The sequence below is a fragment of the Labeo rohita genome, chromosome 17 (assembly GCF_022985175.1).
Source record: "Labeo rohita strain BAU-BD-2019 chromosome 17, IGBB_LRoh.1.0, whole genome shotgun sequence".
NCBI lineage: Eukaryota > Metazoa > Chordata > Actinopteri > Cypriniformes > Cyprinidae > Labeo > Labeo rohita.
The window spans coordinates 32,587,692-32,612,741 of NC_066885.1; the positions used below are offsets into that span (position 1 = coordinate 32,587,692).

General features: G+C 36.8%; 1 protein-coding gene across 5 annotated transcripts in view; it reads left to right on the plus strand.

Annotated features, from left to right (window-relative positions):
* Positions 1–6,742: 6,742 nt before the first annotated feature.
* Positions 6,743–25,050, plus strand: part of kiz (kizuna centrosomal protein) — a 32,818-nt gene continuing 14,510 nt past the window's right edge. For 3 of the 5 annotated variants that reach the window (XR_007829561.1, XM_051133580.1, XM_051133582.1), the window contains exons 1-10: positions 6,743–6,861; positions 7,421–7,483; positions 8,229–8,391; positions 9,622–9,702; positions 12,946–13,525; positions 13,662–13,809; positions 19,642–19,758; positions 20,163–20,330; positions 21,277–21,427; positions 24,731–24,896. Coding sequence is in view for 4 of the 5 variants with exons in the window: in XM_051133580.1 (XP_050989537.1) it covers positions 6,797–6,861; positions 7,421–7,483; positions 8,229–8,391; positions 9,622–9,702; positions 12,946–13,525; positions 13,662–13,809; positions 19,642–19,758; positions 20,163–20,330; positions 21,277–21,427; positions 24,731–24,896 (1,702 nt within the window). In the remaining variant the exon portion in view is untranslated. The remainder of the gene's footprint in view (positions 6,862–7,420; positions 7,484–8,228; positions 8,392–9,621; positions 9,703–12,945; positions 13,526–13,661; positions 13,810–19,641; positions 19,759–20,162; positions 20,331–21,276; positions 21,428–24,730; positions 24,897–25,050) is intronic. The other 2 variants (XM_051133581.1, XM_051133584.1) reach the window with 2 other exon arrangements.

A 25,050-nucleotide genomic window follows, 5' to 3' on the forward strand; every position in this document is an offset into this window, starting at 1 on the left:
TAAACAATATATGAAGAGGAATATACTCAAAGAACATGAAGATAATGCAGTTTGAGTATTTCATTTTATTGGTCATACAAAACTGCAGTTTAACATAACTGTTTTATTAGCAGAGGCCCACCTGTTGTGTCTTCCGTTGTTACCACATACATTTAACATGTAATAATACACACACACACACACACGAGGGCAGTCTTATTTTAACTACTTCACATCTCCTTATACAATCGCTCATTAGTGACATAATGAACGCAATGTTGTAATCAAACATTACAACTAATCAAATAAGACAAAACTCGTAGCTCAACTACTCACCAACGCAGCGACAAAAGAGTGGAAATAAAATCCTGCTGACCAATGATATAATTTGTGGGCGGGGTGACACATGTAGCCCTGCCCCACATGCAGCTCCACCCCATTCTGCAGGCTGCAGCCAGGACCTTCTCGAAAAAGACGCCGGCAGTGGCGTTTAAAAAAACGCTCATAACTTTTTTGAAAAGACGGTTTACTCCATAGGATTATAATGTAACACAGACGCTGGCAGTTTGAAAAAAGACGCCAAGTGTGAACATAGCCTAATAGTGATATGACATTTCTATGGTTACCGCTGTAAACAAAGCAGGTCCGTGCTTATGAACGCTACTTTTAATACATCATATAGGCAAATGAAAAAAAAACGCCATGTAAACAGTCTGTTCCTCTCACATGATACATTCTCATAAACCACAGTTTCAATATTTAGGATAATATTTCGCGCATTGTGCACCCTGATCTTGGCCTGCCTGCTACAGTATTTTTTTTCTCTCTTTGCATTCTTCTTTAGCGTCTTTGGCCTCTGTTAACGAATGTCTAAAGAGTTCGTAATATTTCTACACACATGACGTTTTTAAAGAAGATTGCATGCAGTTCGTGTGCAAGCCCAGAACAAGAGATCGGTTGAAATATGTCCGGTCGATCGGTGCATGTCTCCACTGTATAAATTATGTATTGATCATTGTTAAAGCTACAAAGCTAATACTTTTGTAGGCTATTTGTCCGTCAGAGATGCGTCTCTCTGCAATCAATTAAAATTTTAATTATCAAGGTTAGAAAACACGTGCAAATGATAAACTTTTGTGAAGACGCGGCAGTGGCCCGATCGGGCCAGGGACATATTCGTCAACTGTCCCGAGCGTCTTTCACGCTGGCCCCGGGCAATCAGGCACTCCTTATTGTCGAGCCCTGCATATGTATATATATTATCATGCTAATTTAATTATTTACTTACTTATTTACTGTCTTTACCCGGAAATGAATCACCTCCGGCATAAGGCTAAAAGCAGCCTAATGTTTTTAATATAACTGAATTTGTATTTAACATGACAACAATTTAATGGAAACATTGTAATTTACTAATTATAATGCTTACGTGTCCTCAGTTATTCAAAAAGCAGCTACAGAAAACTGACAACACACCGACAGACAAGCAGACGGAGCAGGTTACTTCTGGTATGAAACACAGTCTTAGTTTTAAAATGTTGTCATTTTTCAAAAAGCCAAACAATAAATACCGTTTTGTGGCTCTTTAACGTGTCCTGACAGATCACTGTATTGCTTTATTGGATCAATCTGCATGTAAACCAATCGTCTTATTTACTTATTTACTTAAAACACAAAATAAACATGAATGGATATCAGAACGTATTTTATTTCAACCAAGGAAAGACGTCAATACACACACTTTTTCAATTTAAGTCCACCTAAGTTACTCTACTCTCCTGTCTGATTTGTTTGTCGGACATAATGGCGGAATCAGCGTTATGAGGTCAGATCGTCTGTCAATCAATCTGTTTGTGAAGGATCAGTTTAGATTTAAAACTATAATGCTGCATGTATGGAGTAGGGATGTGCGCAACGACTAATTTGATCGTTGTTAAACGAAAGTTTCGTATCCGACTAGTCAGTGCATGTACATAATAGCCTACATTTGAAAAACGTATCTATAAATCATACTGTCAAATCCCTCAATGATTGCCTCGCATTATCATCATTAAATTTTAGGCAGTTGTTAAAAAGGAAACAAAAGAAGAGCATACACTCATCATCAGCCACTGCATAGCTTATTTTTTCAAATCAGCTGGAGAAATACAGAACAATTTAAAATTAATCAATAGCCTGACAGAATTATTCATCTTCATATAACATTAGACAACATATTAAAACACAAGTCAAAAACAATACAAACGTTTCTCAAGGAATAGCATTAAAACAGCTTTAAAAACTTACGTCATGCAGGCTATGTCGTTTAAAAACAAAACAATGCAACAATGCCCATTTTACTTACTCAAGACCATGCATTTTTGTTCAGTAAATTATCAACGTGGTCTGGTGAACTACGAAAAAAGGTGCTCGACAGGAACTGAAGTCGCAGACACGCAGAGATAAATGAAAAGCAAGCAGATAGTGTTTTTAGAAAGTGCCTGGACATTCCACACCTCCACCGAAGTGGGTCTTCATTTAAAGGAATAGACGGCGTGGACGGGATCACAGCGGCAGCAGGTTGTAGTGAATGACGTGATTGACATTTGCTGGCTTTGGCTAGCCTCTAAGCTAATGCCTACGATGTGCCTGTTACACATCGCTCCAGTAGAGTTATTGTAAGCTAATGTGATATTACACTGTTTACACAAACCTTTTCGATTCTTTCTAATTAAAATCCCACACCTTAGTCTTTTGCGTGGTCATAAGGTCTCTATAAAGGCATGCAAGGTCTGAAGGTAAAAATGTAGTTTTCGCCCAGATACACTTTTAAAGGGGTCATCGGATGCAAACTACACTTTTACATGTTGTTTGAACATTAATGTGTGTTGGCAGTGTATGTACAAATCTACCCTATAATGATAAAAATCCATGCAGTGGTTTTTAATTAATCTGTAAAAATAATATCCCCTTTTTCAGATCGATCCATTCTCAGATGCCTGTCAGTGTGGCGTCACAATGACAGAGGCCGCTCCCATGATAGTTGATTGACATGAGCGTCTGACCTCAGATCAGCTGTAAGAGTCGGACCTCCATTGTTTCGATGCCGGAGCAGGGATGTAAGTTAGACAAGAATATCTCCGATTGAGCGACTGAGGTGTTGTGTTGCTGGATGCAATAATGAACATAGTGGTTGTCATTTACTCCCGACATCTGAGCCGCTGAAGATGCAGTGGATTACGTTTGTTTGTGAAGGGAATGCGCCTCCCGATCTACATATATCCGTCTATGTTCACGCGAATCACTCGTGATCCAGCTTCACTTACAGCAGAAGTGAGTATAAGGGTTTTTTTATGAATCTTTGCGATCGCCTTTCCTAATAACGTGGTAGTTAGGAAGTTTAGCGGCTAAATGCAGCTAAACGCGGCTAATGTAAACAATACCGTCTTTTCACAGAGAGAAGAGAGGGGCGGGGCGAGCAGAGCTCATTTGCATTTAAAGGAACAACCCCTTAGAATGAGATGATTTTTGCAGAGCTGATTTTGGCAAGGTAAAAAGGGTGTTGTTTTACAAAACCATTGAGAATTTTTAATCAAAATATATTAGAGACTTTTCATTAAGACCCTAAAGAATCATATCAACTTGTGGAAAATGGGCATCTGATGACCCCTTTAAGACCCTAAAGAATCATATTAACTTGTAGAAAATGGGCATCCGATGACCCCTTTAAAAATAATGTATTATTTTTCAAACTTTTAATTTTAACTTATTTAAAATGTTTTAAATGTAACATAGTCGTGTAGTCGACTATTGTTTTCAGTGTTGACTAGTAGGAGCTGTACCATTTAGTCGACTAGACTCGCACATCCCTAGTATGGAGCATCTTTGTTTGAATTGTGATTCAAATGCATTGGTTGCCTCTAATTGGTGCTATAAAATTTCAATTTCTCAAAGAAATGTGAAGCATTGTGTCCAAGCAGTAATAAAACGTTTATAATTTGTCTTAAATCTGTCTTCAAAAAAAAAAAAAAAGTGATAAAATCATAATGTGAAATCAGTATCGTGTGCACATGATTAGCCATATATATATATATATATATATATATATATATATATATACTTGTAAACAAGCAGTACATTTGTTACTGCAGAGTTTTATGCAGCGTTCTTCATATTGTGTTTAATTCTTTTAATCTTTTGAGACCGCTTATTTGGCACCTATGGTATTGATTTAGTATCAGTACCTCTATTTTAGATTCTGGTATCGTACCAAAGTCAAAACTGTGCTATCAAGCCAACCCTAAGCTGAACAAGTGTGTGGTCGTACATTTTCTGTCCTTTCATAAAGAATTTGCTTTTCCTTTTCTATCACCATAACATGTAATGCCAATAAATTGGCAACTGCAACCGTAAGTTAGTGGTTTCAATTTGCCCATTCTGAGGGGAGTTTCCTTTTCTATAGCAGAACGGGCTAGCTGGAAAATGGAGAAAACTGCCAACATGTGTAATAGATGTCAGAATAGGAGAGCAATTTACAGTAAGTGGGTTTAACTTCTTTCTGTCTTATCTTAGAGAAATGGTAAGAATCCGGAAGATTACCACCTAAAGCGAATCTCAACTGACAGCCAGTGGTGTTGTCCCCGTATCCCTGACAATGCTTGATTACTCACCTCTATCATCTTGAGAGACACTTACCTCCATGTTCTGAGCATCTATCTAACTGATGTCTGCCTCTGTGCTGATAGAAAAACCCAATAGACGCATGAAACTCACATTCAGCTGCCTCTTTTTCGACATGGACACCACACAGCTAGAGACAGAAAACATAATTTAGTGGACCATTTGGATGAGGGTCAGGGGTGTGTGCACAGTTATTTTTGAAGGCACTGACACCTGTGTGGTTACCTTGTGGGCATACCTTCATTAAGAAGAGTGTGGAGGAGGAGAGAATCACAACACAAGTGTTGAAAAGAAGATACGATGAAACTGAAACGAGAAAGAGCGGACACAATCAATCTGTCCTTCAAGATTCCACACAGTGACCCACTAGTTCAACAGTCAGAAATGGGTCTCTAATACAATTCCACACTCGTGAAGCAAAAATTTCAATAGAGCTGTTCAGTTTGTAGGTTCTAAACACTGAAGAGAATTAGCATTTTGGAGCCATGAGTTTCCTTTCATGAGCTATTTTCTATCCACCTTATTTTTCAATGTGGAAGTAAGCTGTTTTCTGATAATGTGTGAGACTTCTAGTTCATAAGCTACCGTAGGGAAATCACGAGAAGAATAACAAAGTGCAGTAAACGGTTAAACTTTTTGCATCTCAAACCAGTGTGTTCATAATTAAGATAATACATTAAAATAATATGGTAAGACACCAGTCTGCGATATCACACAGTAAAACAAGTTGTTTTGTACAGCTAAAAATAGCTGGATGCAGATGAGACCAGAAGCCAGAAACATTACATTTACAAATGGCCACGCCCGCTCTTACAGGAAAAATACGGTGGATAGGTTTTTAGAATGACTGTTTTTGATATAGAAAATAAAGCTAGTGTATGAAAAATATATTATATGTGGTTAAAGTCACAACTAAACAGAAGTAACAACAAACATTTTGTTCCTTATTGTGACTTGATATTAAAAAAGGAAGTAGGTGTGAACTTTGCTCTATACATCGGTTGTTGTTTAATTGTTGAGATGAGACCGTGGCACTCAAAAGCAAAGACAGACAAACACCAGCTTGCAGTGGAGAACACCAAATGATTGGAGAAGTCCTGTTTAAGTCATGCCAGAAAAAAGTCTGTCCTTTTCACCGGAAGGTCCAGTGATGATATTGTGATTCAAAATTATGATATTGTCAGGTCAAAATGTTTTTGTATAAAAAAATAACACACAGTCAGACCTCAAACTTGTGTAAACAACACTACTATCCAATGAATATTAACCACAGACATTATTTTGCCTTTTTTTTTTTCTTTTAAATCCAAAACTACTACTTTAAAAACTCACAGGAAATTCCTAAAGGAATCCAGGTCAAATTAGCCTTTTGTGCTAATTTACAAAATGAAAGATATTAATTTACAAAAAATGCTTCAGGTTGTAACAATGGCAGTATCCATATGGTGGATTATGTCACATTCATAACCACAGAATGAAATCAAGTTTTTTTTTTTTGGTTATGTATCAGCAGGCAATGTGTATGAAGCAAATTATTGCCTTAATTGAAAAATACAATACAGTAAATGTATGTGGGTCTATCTGTCACTTACTCTTTTGTTAAGCCTACGTTTTTAGACATATACTATTTCATTAATTAAAAGTTGTAAATAATGGAGGTTTTCAGGTAAAATGCATCTATATAAACATACCTTTACTGAGCTGTCTTCTGAATGGTCTTTATTTTTTATGAAGCACCCACACCCAAAAACATTTTAATTCATTACAATTTAGCTTGCATCGAAATATTTTGGAAAATAAGTTAATATTTTGATACTGGAAGACGTCGTCCACGTTTGTACTGTACCATTTAATTTCGTGTGGAAGATGTTGCTGAGACAAAATATGTAATTTGTATGTTTCGTCACGTGTTAAATATTGATGTTTCTAGGTATTGTGGGCTTTCTACTTTTTATATTGGTTCAATGAGCATGTCTTAAGTAAAATGTCTCATGTGTAACGTTACCTTTTCTCTTCTGTTCCAGCTGTGTTCTTTCTGAGGCAAAATTCGCGCCCTTCAGTCAACCAGCTCGCGCGGTCTCCTGGGTAACCGTGCGTATGGCAACCACTGTAAACAACGCGCCCTGCCACACTGAGGTGAAGAGCGAACAAAACAGCTATGGCTTTCTCCAACACCGAGTATTTCGACCAGATTGGGAATATTCAAAAGACCATGCACGAACGGTAAGAACACATAACACTTTTTTCTTTCATCTTAGACACAGTAGATGCTGTATTGGCTCGATTAAACGTTAAGAAATGTAAGTGGGCCTTGAATGAGGCAGCGCTGTTGATTTCATGTGTCGCCGGAATGTAGCAGTCGAGCTCGGTGAGCATGAGAGCGATAACCAATGGGAGTGCGCTGAATGACTCTTTATAGCTTTTCAAATAAAAAAAGTAATTTATTTTCAGTATGTGTGTGGTAGTGAGCTCAAGTAGTATATCAGACGTTTGCTTATCTGTATTTTTGCAGTATTAAATAAGTTCGAAAATTAGCCTTAACAGATTCTTGCTTATTAGGATGACAGATTTAGTATATCATAATATTTGTTCGCTCTCTTTTTTTGTAAGAAATGTAAAGGTATACTTAAAGAGTGATAATATATAATAACGTTAGCATATTTGGTAAATTTCCCTGGTTCAGTCTGTTTAAGCTATATATTTGTAAGATCTATTTAAACTATATATTTAATGAGAATTCAACTGCAGGTGTATTGTTATTATTATTTTTTATTGTATTTAGGGAGAGAAGGAGACATGAGTTGGAAGAAAAACTGTTTGCCTACTTAAGATCAGAGGAAAGATTGTAAGTATAAAAACATTAGAAACGTACAAAAAATATTAGTAAATATATGTTAGTAAAAAGAGTAAATATCAAGAAACATAAATAATAAAGTATTAATAAAATAATATATTTTTATTGAGTTTATATTGTAGTGACAGATTTCATTTTTTCAGTTCTACTTTGTACGTGTATGTGTGTGTCACTGATATAATAGGCATTCTCCAATAAAAATTGTTTATTTCAGGACAAATAAGTAGACTACTATACTCATTGACGATTTGGTGATACTTACTGTGTCATCTGTTTCTGTTTAAGTGCTTGAGAACAGTTTGTTTTTATGATGGCTCAATTAAATGCATTTATAAAAATAAAGAATTTTGATATGAGGCCATGGTGGTCAAGGGTATGTGAGAGGCTAGTAGATCAGCATTTATCATTCATTTTAAAATTTCAGCCGTCATTATCCATTTTCGCCCTTTGCTAGCCACAAAACTCCATCTTAGCTGTGGAGAATCCATTAGTATTACTGTAAAGTGGCCCTTGACAAATATGTAATGTTTTAGTTTGTCCTGTACTATGCACAGTGAGGAGCAATTAGTTATACTAATAAGATAGCATTAACCTATTTATAGTAATGTTTGACCTATTTGTAACAAGTCTCCATATTTATTTCCATGAACACAAAGTCAGTACAGCCTTTTCTAAAAAAAAAAAAAAAAGAGAGAGTAGCAAAGCTGTCCGTCTCATGTCTGTCTCCTGCTCACAGGACTAAGTTGAAGTGTGCCAAGATGCGCTGCTATTACAAGGAGCTGCGCGAGAGAGAGCAGCAAGCAAAGACGCGCAACCTTGAGCTTCTTGAGAATGTGGAGAACTTGGCATCAAAAATGAAAGAATTCTCCATTGATTGTAGCAGGCTGCTTCAAAAGAGGGTAACAACCTTGGGCAGCTTCCTCTGTCCCAATATTCATCATATGCGCTTCTTAAAACAGTCCTGACTCTGTGTGTATTGTTGTGCATATTTCACAGTTTTTGTCAGGTGTTCAGTACCACAAAATGTTAGCGCAGTCTGAATGTTTGATTTGTATTTCCCAAAACTAAGAGATTCTTTTGAGGCACAGATTTTTTTTTCTACCCAGACATATATTCTGAGCCTCAATTAGACCATTGCCATAATCCTGTAATTGTCTGTCTAATTGTCTTCCAGTGTTTAAACATTCACACTTATTGTTGTTTGGGAACAATCATAAACACTCCAGCACTCATTTATCACTGCACACAAATGAGAAAAAGAAAACAACAGCTCCGTCAGATTGTCACTTAAAACTGAACAGTGCTCCACAGCTTAATATCAAATTAGACAAATTGTTTAATTACACCACCACAAATTAATCGCCCTGTATTCAGATAGTGAAGTGCCTCTGAATTTCCCTTTTTGTAAAAAGAACCCGTTTTTCTCCTTTTTTTGTGTGTTGTGTGTGTGTGTGTGTGTTTGTTGTATTTTGTTTTGTTGCTGCAATGGTTGCTTTGAATTGCAGTTGTAAGAGATACCTGCTAATCTAGATGCCAGTCAAGGAACATCACTTTGATTTTTATTACACTAAATTGAACCTTATTGCTTAATTGCTCAAATTCAATACCATGACCTCAAAACATCACATACAACTCTAAAACGCTCTTTCTCTTTTCCTCACTGACGTTTGTCTTTCCCACCCAGATTTTAACAGTGCTAATATTTGCTTGTAGCTGTGTTATCACGTCTAAAATGGGTAAATGGTTTGTTACTCTGGTCCCTTTTGAGAGTGCAGATATTGTCTTACGAGAATGAAGTGGGAGGTTGGAGGTAATCCCAGTGCCCTCATGTCTGCCACTGGTTAACTCGCCAAACTGATTAAGAGCCTTGGCAGGCACTATTAAGGGCACTCACAAAGGAATACACACACTGATTAGCGCTACATTTAGGGGCATAAACATATTTTTTCTCTTTCATTGCTATTGCTCTTCTATATATATTGAAAAAAGGAGGTTATAGATTTGAGTACATTGTAATTTCCTGTGTACTTGTGTCTAGTAACTGGGGTTATTAGCAAATGTTTTTGTCATTTACTTGTTGAAAATGATCTGTGTTGATTTGTCAATGATTTGACTTGAATTCATTTCAGTTGGAATACAAGACGCATATTACCAGACTGAAGAAAGACAGGAAGAAAATGGGGAGCAGGGGGGAATCAGAAGCGGACGAGGTAAGAGAAAATTATCGTGTCATCTATGGAAATTACAGTTCAGTGGGGAATTTACAAAGCTATCTGTGTGCCTTTGATAAAACTGCAGCGCTGTGATGGGATCCAATGGAAGTGTGTCGTTTTTTCAAAAGAAGAGAGTTGAGAGTTGTAGAGAAAAATACCACAACCATTATTCAGCTCAGCCTCCCTCTTCAGGAGACACTTTTGACAGTTTATATGGGGTATCAGTGTTCAAAGGCCACAATTAATTTATAATCAAAAGCAAATTGGAAAGTGCTTGAAGTAATTACTGTTTTGCTCAAATGACTTCAAATGACTGCTTTGGTTTAACAAAGGAGTATCACAGTCTTAAAACAAAATGATATTACACATTTTTAAAAGGCTGTTTAAAATGAGGGGGGAAAAAAAAGGATGGAAAAGAGTAAAGGAAAGAGTATTGCGGAAACCTCTAGCAGCTAATGCGATCCAACTGACCGTGTGTCATTTTTGTCTGCAGTGTTTACTGCACGTCATGTGTATGACAGCTAAAACAATATGCGTCCAAACTCTTTCTGTCAGTCCCTCGAACAAAAGTTGCTGTTATGTAGATTGCTCGGCGGCGGTCGTGAGGCTTTTCATTTTTCTCGTCGTATCTGTAGTGCCGCAGGTGTCTAATCCTAGCTGCTTTGCCCGCACTGACGATGTAGTTCAAGCCCGTGGCTGTAGCTTTCCCTCTCTTCAAGCGACTCGAGCTCTCTCGGATGAAATGTGGAAGACAGCTCATAATGACTTAGAGCATTCCGTCTAGAGCAGTCACTTGTGACTGTGCCGCATCCCCCCCTCCATCCCCAAATCCCCCCCACCCCCCCACCCCTTCCAGCCTGCCGATATTGTAATGAGCAGAGATGGGAGGAATCACTCCATTATGCATAGGCGCCACCACTGGCTGCGTGCATGTCCCCGAGGCTGCAGCATTCATTAAGGGGAGCTTACCAGCCTGAAAGCTGGGAAGCCATGATAACGGGATATGATTTTCATATTTAATATATTCCTTGGAAGAGCAGGCGCGTGCCGCAGATTGATAGAAGAATCAATTGCTACTTTAGCGAAACACTTTCTACTTTGCCCTGCAGCTAGCGATGGAATCACTCAGCCAAGAAATTAACTTTTCCTCTCACTCCATTTCTTTTTTCCTTTCTTTCTTTCTTTTTTTTTTCTTTTTTTTTTACTTCTACACTGGATCTGCCAGACAGACCGCGTGGTTTACAGTGGATGTTATTAAGCAGCTAACGGGTTGGTATTTAAGACCCTTATCAGAAAAGAAACAGAAGCCATGTTTTTTTGTTTTTTTTTTTTAATATGTGTGTTGATTTTTTTTTTTTTTTTTTTTTTGCACCCATCCGCCACTCTTCCTCCGTAGTGCGGTGTTTCTGTCATGAAACAGAGTTTAGGAGCATAGGATTGTTAATAAGATTAAAAGTTAAGACACTGATCTCAGTGCACTCAGCTGAACAGACAGTTGGAAGAAAATCTAACCTTGACCAAATGAAATCCTAGTCAGTCTGTAAAAAGCCACAAAAATGATACCTTGAAATGTTTTGGATAAAAGTTTATTTGAAAAGAAGCCACTGTAACCTGAATTGTCAGGGTTGAGTTTTGGGGCCAAGGACTAGTGGAAGTAAAGCAATGAGAGAATGATATATCAGAAATTTAGCTCCCACTTGCTGGCTATAAGGTATCCTTGACCACCCAATTAATTTTAGCACTTTTTAAACCTCTTGACTCAGTGTACTTGACATGCCTTTTTTGTTTTCTGCGGTTTTACTTCCTTTCATTTTCATTAATATAGAAAAGTAGTATATCACATTTTTACAGATATATTTGAAAAATGTTTAACTTTTTACATTAGTCAAAATATTCAGAAACTCTTGCCATGGGTATTCAAAAGGACATGCCTCAAAGAGTTAATTCCCCTCAAAATGTTAGCTTACTCAAAAATGAAAATTCTCTCACCTTTGTGTTTTTCCAAACCCGTGTGACTTTCTTTTCTCTTTTATGCACAAAAGGATATGGCAGAATACTCACAATGTACAGCGGAAACAAATGGGGAATGTTGCTGAGGATCTCAAAAATGATGAAAAGCACCATGAAAGCACCAAAAAAAATCATTTCACATGACTTATGTGCAGTATTTCAAATCTGTCATAACTGATTGCAGCATGCCAATTTTAATATGTTGTGTTCCAAAGAAAAAAAGAAACTCATACAGGTTTGGAACCAGTGCTGTTTTAGTATCATTAGCCCTATTTGGACAGTAATTGTTTCTCATGGGGACGTATGTGTTTTCAGCATTTACAGCATTTACACAATAATACGAATAAATTTGTAAATGAAATAAATTTTATTTATGAGCATGTGAGCAGCACGTGAGCAGCACGTTCCCGGGGTTCGTAGGATCACAGAACTCTTCTCCCCTCCCCTCCTTCGCCGTTCGAATCCATGAGGTGATACGTAAATTTATATATACAGACGTTCATATGAGAAACAATTACCTTCCGAATAGGACTTTTGATATACTGTTATAGTTTTTGTTAATATTTTAAATTACATTTGTATTTATTTATTTATTCATTTATTTTAGCTAAAGATATAGTAATTTTGTTTTAATTTGTCTAGATTTTATAAAGTTTTAGTTTTCATAGCTTATGTAGTTTTAAATGTTTTCAGTAATTCAACTTAAGCCTGGAACTCTGAATTTTTTTTTTTTTTTTCTACAGACTTTGATTCTGTCCAGTCGGAGTATGTCAAACATGTTTGATATTTTTGGCTGATTTTAGAAGTTGTTTTCATTTGTCATGCGTCTCCTAGCAACAAGGAGCACATTTCTATGTGAATTTGTTGTGATCAGAGTAACTTAAAAATCTGCTAGTGTGATCCTCAGTTGTGTAGTGTGTGATGACCAGTTTTTCTCTGTCACTATTTACAAAGTCGGTAAGTGTGTAATGCCTAGTGTTTTAAAAATCTGTTCAGATTTTAAAAGTCGGGCGGTGTATTCCAGCCTTTAAACGAACTAGCAGATATAAGTTTTATTTATATATAAAAAATATATCATATAGTTTATATGTATTTCAGTTTATATTTGTTTTATTTCAAGTAATGCAATTTTTTTATGGGTTGAGTTTTAGTTTTGGTTTGGAACAAAATTTTTTTACATCCTGTCTTCCACCACTTACATCTGCTATATGTATTGTTCGGCTTGCACAGCTCCCGAGCAGGTTCCAGCCTCCCAGCACACAGGGATCATCACAGACTGCTGTCATCTTCACAGGTCACCAGACCTCCAACGGCTCATCAAGAAATGATGGCGTCACAACCACACGTTCACCATCTCAGACAGAGCTGATACCTAATCATCCTTCACTCTCTCCTCTACAAAGTGGCCTTTGTATGCACTCCCATGTTTCAAAAGCCAGTGCCACTGCCTTTATATCTGATGACATTCTAAACTCAGGTGATTTCCTTGAGGGCAGACATTTGAGTGACGTGCATGAAAAGCAGATGGAGTCTGATTGGGACAACTCTCAGAGGGCAGGAGAGCAGCATAGATGGGAAGAACTAAACTCACCTCACATGACCCTGAAGGAAGCTGAAGTGTCCTCTCAATCTGTGGCCACGAAGATGCCTGAAGACATTGTGTCATTAAAGCGGTACCCGACCCACAGTCCTTCCCCAGACACCACTGATCCAAGAGATTCCTCACAGTACATGAACTCTAGAGATGAGGATGAGGAAGTGTCTGCAGAGGATGAAGGTGACTCCACATCAAGACACCAAGATCTTTTAGGTTTGAATTTTCTGCTCAATTAACTGCAATTCTGCATTGTGATTAAGCAGATTTATTGACATGACTTGCCACTTTTTAATTGATTAGCCTGTTTTAAGAATTATACTTACTCGTAGTAATCCTCTACATCTTTCAGATCACACTAACAGCAGACATCACGCTTTGAGAGGAGATGTTGTAATTCAAGAGCAGAGTGCAGTACACATTCGGACCAACAGTGGCACACACGAGCAGGTCAACAGACTGAAATCTAGAAGGCCTGATTCTCTCGAATCCCCCAACAGGTACAGTTGCTTGGATTTTATGACTATTTTCTTCCTTTTGAGTACAGCCAGACACTCTGTGGACCTATAAGACTGGCCCTACTGAATGTTTTCTACTCTAAAATAGATTTCTCTTTATTGATGCAATCACATTATTGTATTTTATATGTAATCTTATCTAATCTTATTCTCTAATCTTAAAGTTATCACTTATCTCTTATCCTGTAGATGCCTCTGATTATTACTCTAGAAGAAATACTGTGTTGCGTAATTGTCGCAATGAAATGGAAATAGCGACGAGTGAAATGAATTATCAGAAAAGAAAAAAATGTAGGGCGGGTACTTGGTTCTGGATTGAGTGGATTTTGAAACATGGGCATTGCACTCAAAAATAAATGAAAACTTGCAGTCGATTGTCGAGTGCCAGAGTTTTAGCAGACTTAATGATTGAGATGTCGGGCATACGTCAGCAGAGAGAAGTGTGTCGTTTTCACTGGAAAATTGAGTTTGATTATCTTGATTAAACATCATGAGATCCAAAAGAAATTTGGACATGGATGAATCATTCACAAAAAATGTCTTTAACATGCATTTACTACATAGATAAGGTGAATTTTCATGCTGACTTTAAATTCTACTTTAACTTTTTGCATGTGTGTACATATTAACATCCCTGCAACAAGATTAATGGGTCATGACATGGATTTTTTTTTTTTAAATGTGTTTCTTGAGGTTCACCTTTAATGTAAATGTAAAAAGAATCACAAAAATATAAACAGTCTTTTGTTGCACAAATGGTCCCGGCCCTCTGTCTGAAATGATCTTTTTTAAAGTTGCAGCTTTTTTAATGCTTATCAGGAAACGGCCGTTGTTGTAATTGCCTAAGGCATGAGTTGCATGAGGAAAAAAATATCAATGTCCCCACTATTGCACATGCTCTCAGATCCAATGCAAAAATGGCTACTTTCAACTTTACATCTTTCAATTAAAGTTTCTTTACAAACTCTTTATTACACTGTGCCTCGTTAGCAGAACTGCAGTCAAATGATCCAAACAAACATATGATCCTCCAATGCGATCCTGGATGCCATTCAGAATAAACAACTAATTTTTTCCTCTAAAGGCTGTACAGATGCAAACATGCTTTTTAAACAGGACGAGGCAAAGCAAAGGTTCCTTTACTCTTCCTTTTGTCCTACTGTAACTTGTGTCAGAATCGCTTCTCAGAAACTGAACGGTCATCTGTATACTGTATCCAGTGGAAGACCATGTCAGTAATTATGATGGGTTTTATTAGCTTTTTCTATTTATTGGTGTAGCCAGCCGTGAGCTGACTAAGTTCAAGTGGCCACTGGTGTAATGACATAAAACGAATCGTCACTAGGTGTGTTTGACTTTAATTGCGCTGTGCAGACCTATCTGTGTATGACATTAAAGTACTGTGAGATCTATAATGAACTATAGTGAAATTTTCCATATGGTTTTATAATGTCATACACGATCAGTCTGCACAGTGCAGTTGAAGTAGAACATACCTAATGTCTTGCTCTTGAGTCAGTCACATGCAAATGCCAGTTTGCCATCACAGGTGCTACAAACTTCAAAAGAACCGATTTTGTAGCTTGGTTGAACAAATGTTCTTTTCATACTGAGAAGGGCATTTGCAGGGTTTTTAAAGGGATAGTTCACCCAAAAATGAAAATTACTCATCCTCATGTTGTTCTAAACCTGTAAGACCTTCCATTATCTTCGGAACACAAATTAAGATATTTTTGATGAAATCCAAGATCTCTCTGATGCTCCATAGACAGCAAGGGTCCTATCACAATCAAAGCACAGAAACACAATAAGGATGTTATTAAAATAGTCCATGTGACATCAGTAGCTCAAAAGTAATTTTACGTATGCGCATGCTTTCCTCTGCATGTAAACAATGTGCGGTGCTGTTAACGCGGAGCTTTAATACGCTGCGCTTTGTTTACGTTCGAGGATAGTGCATGCATCCATAATGGTGCTAGCTTGATGCAGAGGAGAAGAATTGTTGAATAAAGGTTTTTTTTTTTTTTTGTTTGTTTCTTTGTTTATTTTGCGCACTAAGAGTAGTCTGGTAGCTTCATAAAAAGTTGAACCACTGATGGTCAACACTTTTGTTGATGTTCTTGGTATCTTTCTGGACCTTGAACATGGTAGGACCCTTGCTATCTATGAAAGGTCAGAAAGCTCTCGGATTTCATCAAAAATATCCTAATTTGTCTTCCGAAGATGAACAAAGGTCTTACGGGTTTGGAACAGCACAAGGGTGAGTAATTAATGACAGAATTTTCTTTTTTGGGTAATCTAACACTTTAAGGGAACAAAAATACTCATGTCAATTTGATTTGTCATTACTGTTACAATTGTATTTATTTATTTATCTATTAATTATTTTTTTTTGCAATATTGTTTGTCTTGTCTGATTGACAGTTTTTGCATGATAGTTTTGCAGCATGTTGTATTAAGCATGTTGAAATCACTGAATTGTAGCGCTGTAGAGAAAAGGGAAGGCTAATACAGTCAGGAGCAGAAGTAGAAGAAAAAATATGAACTACAACAACTGGGAGGTCATTTGTCTGTGTGTGGTTTTCCTAGATGGGGATGCGTGTTCATGTGCACACGGGTGTACAGATATAATGAACTGGGGTTCTGCAGCAAACAACCTCACTCAGTGGGGCTCAGTTGTGGCTTTAGGACACCTTGTAAGAAAGGCTCAGACCCCGAATCCAACATTATTGGCCTAATCCCAGATAATGCTTTAAGGGAGCAATTTTCTCTTCGGGAGATTTGACCCCATGTCCCAGTAGACTCAACTATTTCTTGACTTCATAGAATGTTCTGAAGAATGAAAGTGTGGGCATCACGAAGGCCTCCGCTCAGGTGGATTGTTAGTAAGGTGGCATGATGTGCACAGTGTTCTAAAAATGTATAGTATATATACAGTATAATAGTTATGCTATATATTTAACGTAATGAAAATATATACACATTCCCCACAAATGTTACCCACAAACTATTATGCTCTATATATATATATGTATATATATGTGTGTGTGTGTGTGTGTGTGATTGAAAGCACATGCACATATAAAAGCCAGTCTATTTGCATTTTCACGATAAAACATACTTTTTACTCATTATCCTTTTACTAATTTCAGCTTTTGACACACATCAAATTTATTTATTTATTTTTTATTTTCTTTTTTTATTTTTTTTTGTAGGGATATGAACAAGTAACTAACTATGTGAGAGCATTACTTCCTGCAAATGGTAGTGATTATCGTTTGCCCTGATATAATAACATATTGAAGACTCACTTACTGAAAAAAATACCAGTTCAAAAATAGTAGTCAAACTATGTCTATCTCCACTTCGTATTCATCTACAGGACCAAAATACTTTGTGAATTAAAAGCATAAGATTTGTAAGATTTGCCAATGTGTTGTCCCTTTAACCCCTTCGTAAAACATGCTCCTGTGGTTATGGACATCACTTTTGAAAAAGAGAACATGAAATGATTAATATCCATTAATTTCAACTTTATAACCCTCGAGGAGAATGTGATTTAACACTAACTACTCCAGCTATATCCCTGAAGCTTTTTGCCATTTATTATTATTATTATTATTATTATATTATTTTATTTTATTTTTATTTGTTTATTTTTATTATTTTTCAAAATTCTGCATTGAATAAACAGATTAATGGAAGTCTGTTTTATCACTATTGCCCAGTGCATACATGGAGTGGATTATCCACTTTAATGAATTGGTTGAATACATACATAGCACAAAGGTATGCATGCAAATTCTGCATTTTTTGGCAGAAACATTTGTTTGCTTCATGCATAATAATAAAGGCTCTGTGATCAAACGAGATGTGTATCAAAACAAACATCCTCTTCACTTTAGATGCTAATGCGCGTGCAAAGCCTCAGTGGTTCCCTTTGGAGGTGATTGTAAAGTGTTTTCTCATAATTTAAGACCTTTTAATAGATTTAAATGACATTTTATTGACGACACCCACCACTTGGGCTACTATGTTATTCAGTTTTTGTTGATAAATGAATATGGTTGGTAGTGACCTCTCTGGCACATTATTTGTCGCTGTGAATGTTTGCTGTTGAACATGAATGTGAGAGTTAGTGGCCTTGTGAAGAGGCCAGGCTAAGAACAAAGCTCTTGTAACGTTATTGTGCGTGTAAGCAAGAGTAGGAGAAACCATTAGTATCAGTCTTAGCATTTAGTAAATACCGTGTCACGCATGTTGTGATGCGAAAGTGGAGTCAAGGCTATCGTGCGCTCAGGTCTAGAGAGGAGAGCGTATCATTGTATTCTTTCGAGCGTTCCCTTCATGAAGCTGTCCTCTCAGCCTCTCTTATGGCGGCACGAGTTTGTGTTTTCAAAGATCTTGATGTGCTCCGGTTGATCTTTCGACTAACCCATTGTAATTCTACCTTTGTAAAAGGAGAGACCAGCACTAAAACACCCTGTAATGGATCCAGTGTGAAGCCCTTTCAAGTACGATGTGGAATTTGTAACGATTCTGTATCTTCACCGATTGATTTGTTAACACATTTGTTTCTCAGTATTTCCAGGCTTTGTCTGAGAGTCGCATCAGTTCCCTTGTTGCGTTCTGTTTCTAAGGAGAACTAGAATATATGCTAGAGGAACCATTATTGCTGTTACGGAGAAAACAAATAGTTGAAATATAGATAACATGCTCCTCATAAATGGCCTCAAGAGCAAACACCTATGGATGTTGCCAACAATACTCTGTAATCAGCTGCTGTTTGGGTGTGTTTGGTGTTTTGAAGAGCCCTGGCGAATAAACTAGGGGGGAAGATGATGACGGAGCAGAGGGATGTATGGGGGGGTGGCTGTTTCAGCCGCTCTGAAGAGGACTTTGCCCAGATGGATTGTGCTCGACAGAATGTCATGGATATAATTCACACAGGCAGCTTAATCAGGGTGTTTCCAGGAAACAACCTGCCAAAGAGAGGCAGCGATTGTTTGGTGCCCTCTGACCCCAGGGCCCATTATAGATTGTCATAAATTCTTTTTGCCCATTTTATATGGTGGGGGTTTTAGGATTTGGCTCTAGGTTTTGCGGAAGCTGTTCTATAAGGGCCACCCAGTGCTTAATACGTCAGTGTAAGAGATATGGATCCGCTAGAACTAAATGAGCCACAAACAATATTTCACATTTCTACAGCCATTGCCGGAGAAAGGCCCCCTATTTTAAACAAGAGCAATATGGTTAGTTTAATAAGGATAATTGTGATTAATTAATTAATTTATTTATTTTTTCTTGGTAAGGTAATTCTAAGGTAAGTCTTGTAAGGTAATTACATGCTCCCCCTCTGAAACAGTTTTACACCTAGGCTGTTGTTAAACAATAATAAATAAATAGTAATGTAATTTCAGTTAATGGAAGTCTAGATGCTGTAGAGGGTGAACTTAATCTTCAACCTCCTCGTCCCGATTCTAAATTCCCCTCAAAAGTGTGTGCTGGAGGTTTTTCAGGAGGGAAGTGCAAACTGCAAACTCACTTTCAGGTCCGGCTCTGTTCTGAAATGGTGGATAATATCCAATAAAAGTCTCATCCTATATATATATATATATATATATATATATCACATTACACATCCTTTTTTGCTCTGAAATATGTTATATTACACAAATAAAATTGCTTACAAATGTAGATTCTTGTTGTAGAATTGTAAGAGGCAGGACATAAGTTAATAAAGCTATATACAATTACAGTAAATGTTTAATTTACTTCTTGTTGTTTGTTCTTATTTTTGGAAAATGTCTCCAGGCTTTCCGTGGAAGAATTTTGTCATCTGCTGGACAGCGTTGAGCGACGTCTCGGTGCTAAAGATGTGAACCTCTACAGAAGCACAGTCAATGAGCAGAAACTCAATGATATCATCAGGTCAGAGAAGGAAGATGTTTTGTTCCCTGCTTGAGTTTGCTTCCTCTCATAGTGCTGTAGTGTTCACAGATTCAGTGGAAATTGCATTATCCTGCCTTTAAGGGCTCTCACTATAAATTAAGTGCCATTACTTTGGCACCAACAACACTCTAGCAATAAATCTTGGTTTCTAAGGGGTTTTGAATCACAGTGAATTGTTATAGTAACCATTTTGCAATGGCGAATATTTGGCAGTTTATTGTCTTTTGTTTTTATTTGCATAGGTTGAAAGAATTTGAGAATATGTGTACTAATATAAAAATGTACTTTTAGTGATACTGCATTATTTGTGTGATATTTGTGTGGCTCAAATGCACTCCACATATTCTCATTTCTAGTGTGATGTTTCCTTATGTGTTGCCCAGTATATGTGGTCAGTGTGGGCGTCTGGATGGTGTGGAACTACATGCGTGTGGTGCTGTGGTTCTGCAGCAGCTGCCCCTGTTGTCCTGCAGTCAGTCTCAGGGATGCCTCTTACCCAATGATCTGATCAACACTCACTGGTCGTCAGCTACAAAACCAGAACAGATCAGGTATAGTGCCTTACGGGTCTCTGGACTCATAGCATCTATTCAGGTTGTGCTATGATGTCTGTTAATCAAAGAACAGAATTTAAAAAAGAGGAAAATCAGTAGTTCAATAATCAGTAGTTTTAATCTTTATCTTTTATTTAATTTAGATTTTAGTGTTTGGTAACTTTATTAAATTTGGCTATATTGTCTTGCTGAAGGGCATAGGTAGCTATATTGTTTTAAGTCCATTAAAATAACAAGTCTAATGAATGTTAAATTGAAAGCTCTCAATCGTACTGTAATGTTGAATGGCTATAGTCAATGGTTAAATATTAGGGAAAAAATCATAGAGACATCAGCTGTATCAGTGATACTTGCCATTAGTCATAAAAAAAGATGGCATTAAACAAATATCAAAAACATACTTCCTTCATGTTGTTTCTACATTAATTTAAAGATTTAATGTGAAATTATTGCAATATAAATGTGTGATTAATTAGTTAATTTGTTTAATCGATTGACACCACAAATATATATATATATATATATATATATATATATATATATATATAGGAGGAGACCATTTGATTGCCTGAATAGTGTCTGAATAACGTCGTTTGGCAACATTAATAAACCAAAAACGCATTTAAACATATTCTTACAGTCGAAGAGTCCATTTTTCTTGTCTGTTTCTTGTGGATTAGAATGATTTAACTTGACTGTAGTTTTTTGATATATTGTTTTATGTTATAAGAACTTATAGAAGTGTAACCACTGACAAAATACTAATATGTTTTGGTATATTAAAAGGGATATAAATATAACTACAATAAAGTATTCAAAAAATAAAAATATATTGTATTAATGAGTGAGTATTAGGGTGGTTAATGTTTCTTGCAGTTAATTAAATGTGATGTATATTTCAGTTGTGTGTGTGTGTTACATTTGTCCTGGTTTGGGCATGCAGGTCATGTCTGTCAGCTGAAAGCGCTCTGCTGTGGGACTGCTGTTTCAAACACTTCTTACAGCTTCAGCAACAGAAAATCCTCAGCACTGACCACATCATCCAGCTCTTTACTCCACTCCTAGTGCCAAACAATGCCACCTACACTGAGAAGGTATCGCTCTCACCTGGTTTCTGCATCACAATAATCTCTCAGTCTCAGTTTAGTTTTGCTTTTGTTTTCTGCTTTTTGTTTTATTACTGCAAGTATTCTTTGCACAGACCTGTTATATAATATGGTGAATTGTCTACAGCCATAATTCTTTTTGTGGTGATAAATTGTTTATTAGTTATTTTAGTCAAATCTGAGTTGTATTGAACCCATTTCATCATTTAATATATGGAACTGCCATCATGAAGTGCTTCACAGATCACTAGGACTACACTGGTGTTTAGACATAAATGTTTTCATGCATCTATCTATCTATCTATCTTTCTTTATTTCTTTCTTTCTTTCTTTCGTCCTTAACTGTTTATAGCAGAAAACCATTTTCTAGGAAAAACCCCAGTTCTTTAATGAATTAAACTAAAAATCTACTTCAGCAGTGCTGAAACTGCCCTTAAAGGTTCAGTGACTCATGTTAGTGTCCATAAAAACACTTTTTAATGCTTGTAGTGGTAAATATGGAGGCATTATTATCCTGGAATATGTAATAATTATGAGAAAAGAAAGTTTTTAGAATATGATGCAGCTGGTCCAGTAAAATGACCTCATCCCGTAAATGTATATAGGTCTTTCCTAGAAGCAGCCCTGTTGTAAATTTCAGCTTTATAAAGGTCTCTACGTTTTTTTTTTTTTTTTTTTAAATGAGGTCATGGTGTTGGTGTTACTCTCCTGTTATTATGAGACTTTGTTATGTGGCATTTGGCCTCTGATGTGTGAATCTATTGTTGGGTTATGATTAGGGCTGCACGATACATCGTTTCAGCATCGTCATCGCGATGTACGCATGTGCGGTAGTCACATCGCGGCAGTCACGATGCAGGGCAAAATAAAAAAAATAAAAAAATATGTGTCTGATTTAAAAATGCACTTTCTATATTTCTAAACTTTCTATTCACGGATCTATATTTGTCTAATATAAAGTAATTAATTCATATTCAAGGGTTCTTTAAAAACCACAAAGCACACGTTGCTTCACCTACTTCGTGCACGCAGTCTCTGCGTGCGCATGGGGAAATGAGCGCGGGACAGGAGAAAAGCGCCGAAAAGGAAGATTTGGTAGCATGGAAGATTTTGGGCTGGGTGTTTTTTTTTTTTTTGTTGTTTTTTTTTTTTTTGTTTTGAGAGAGGTGAGTCTTTTTATTTGAGGGGTGGAAGGGAGACTTAAAAAAAAACAAATGAGGAAAACGATCCATGAGGAAACGATCTCTACACTGCTGCAGACGCTCCGCTCCGCTCCTGGAACGCACTACTAGACTGCAGACTTGTGCAGCTTGAACGCTTTAATCCGTTAGCATGAAAACGAAAAAATACGCACTGCAAACGGAGATATATGAACGTGGCGTTATGTGTTTACCCTTCAAGTGTGCATGAGCGCCCAGTCTGCAGAGGAGCGCACGAGCGCTGAATGATTAAACACTGGAAGGAATTAAAAAGAAATGCAGTTTACAAACTTTAGTGATGATGCGACACTAATTCTCTTGTGCAAGTAACATTTCCTGTGTCAACTGTGCAGCTTGCTTATAGTCAGACGCGATGTGTCGAGAGAGAGAAAGACAGAGCGTGCGGTCATGCACTCGCGTTGTTTGTGAAATTACGGCTCTCATAAGGTTTTCAAATTACTTTATAAGTTATTTAATGAAGAAATATGAATTGTACTTCACCCTCAACATTATAATTGTTTTACCTGCGTTGAAAAGTGCCTGAGCATGCAGCTACACGGCAGGCGCAGCATCAGCAGATCGGTTTTTGAGATCGGCCTTTTTAGAGACCGCCGATCAAACATCCCCAAGGGATTATCGGCCGATAATGATCGGTAACCGATCAATCGGAGCACCCCTATTAACAACACTTGTTATTGTCATTACAACAAGTTAAGTTTAGCTTATTACAGTTTATTTGTTACCACTGGGGGTTTGGTGCATAGCTGTTTTTTTGTTTTTTGTTTTTTCAAATTTTGACAAAATATATTTACTAATCTGTTTTCAAAAAAGTTGTTACATGTTGTTGAATAAAATGTTAAAGTACTTATTTTGTCACTCATGTTAATTCCTTAATGTGATAATGAAGTGTCCTCTTTTCATTCACAAAATGAGTTGCCTTTCATCAGGGTAAAAGCAACATTCATTATTAACTTCATAACATATTAGAGCCTTGATTTGCCTGAACTGACAGTGAATAAGGTGTTTATGAAACAACCCAAAATAAGCTTTAGAAAGTATTTTATTTCAGGGTTTTGATTATACTTTTACATTTTTTATTCTTTGAAAATGCTTGTAAAATTACCCCAGTTATTCTTGAATTATTATTTGATTTTTAAGCAGTTCAAAACACCTGATAAACATAAACGAATTTGTACACATCGCAATATATATCGCAGGAAAAAAATATATCGCAATGTAATTTTTTCCCAATATCGTGCAGCCCTAGTTATGATAATATTTGACATTTGACCTCCCTTCCTTGTCATTATTTCTGGTACAGTTTCTCTTGACACTGCCGAATTTATCAGCATTTTTACTCAGGTACTGACTATTTGTCTTTGTTTTAAAGTTGTGGCTTACATATTGTTTGTGTATATTTCTGTTTTGTCTGCTCTGTTTCTCATGCAGAGAAATTGAATTCTGATCTCTGGATCTGACTTGACTTAGTGTTTTGTCATATTGCTTAAAAGCAGTTTTGAGAGTTGAAAGCAGAGCTTTGAGTAAAGATAATGATTTTAGTTAAATTTTTCCTAGTTTACATCTGTCACCAGTTTCCCTCATACAGTTCATTGTTAGTGGTATCTGCTGTCTGATCTTGTATTATTTTTATGTGAAAAGATAAGAGGCTGAGCAGTGAGTGAACATCAGGCTCAGATGGAATCTGCACGTTTTCTTCACTGATTTTTGCTGGAAAGGTTTTGGAATTTTGGAGATTAGTTTTTTTTTAAATTCAAATACATGGTGAAATGTGATAAATAGCACTGCCAAAATGTTTAATTAACAAACCTTGTTTTTTACATGTTTTTGTTGTTGTTGTTGTTGTTGTTGTTTTTAGCAAATTCCAAAACTTAAAAACAAAACAATCCACACACTGAATCTAGTCAGGTTGAATCTGGACGCTGTACACACATTGATATCAATATGAATAACATGATCTGAAAATATCAGGGAATTTCAAAACTATAAATTTAGGTCTATAAAATGAATGAAAAAAAAAAAAAAAAAAAGTGAAAACCCTGCAATAAAGACAAGTCGTCTCTTTGTCATCCAGGCAGGAGAGCTGTTAAAGAGGCTTCTCACCCACAAATCGGAGACCCGTGAGCCGTCAGAAAGCGAACTGTCATCTTCTTGCAGCTTGCCCTCTCTTCTGGATGACAGTGTGGAAATCAAGCCCGCCAGGCCTTCCAAAACAAATGAGCAAACTGTTGGAACAGGAGGTTAGTAGGCTTGCTTGACATTTCAGCTGAGCTGGCACTCTTTCGCATTTACAAATTCTGCTTATTGCAAAGATCTGTTTTTTCCGGCTTTAAATGAATAGCCCATTTAAATACGCACAGGTGTTAAGAGCCGTGCTCAGCCAGACAGTACAGA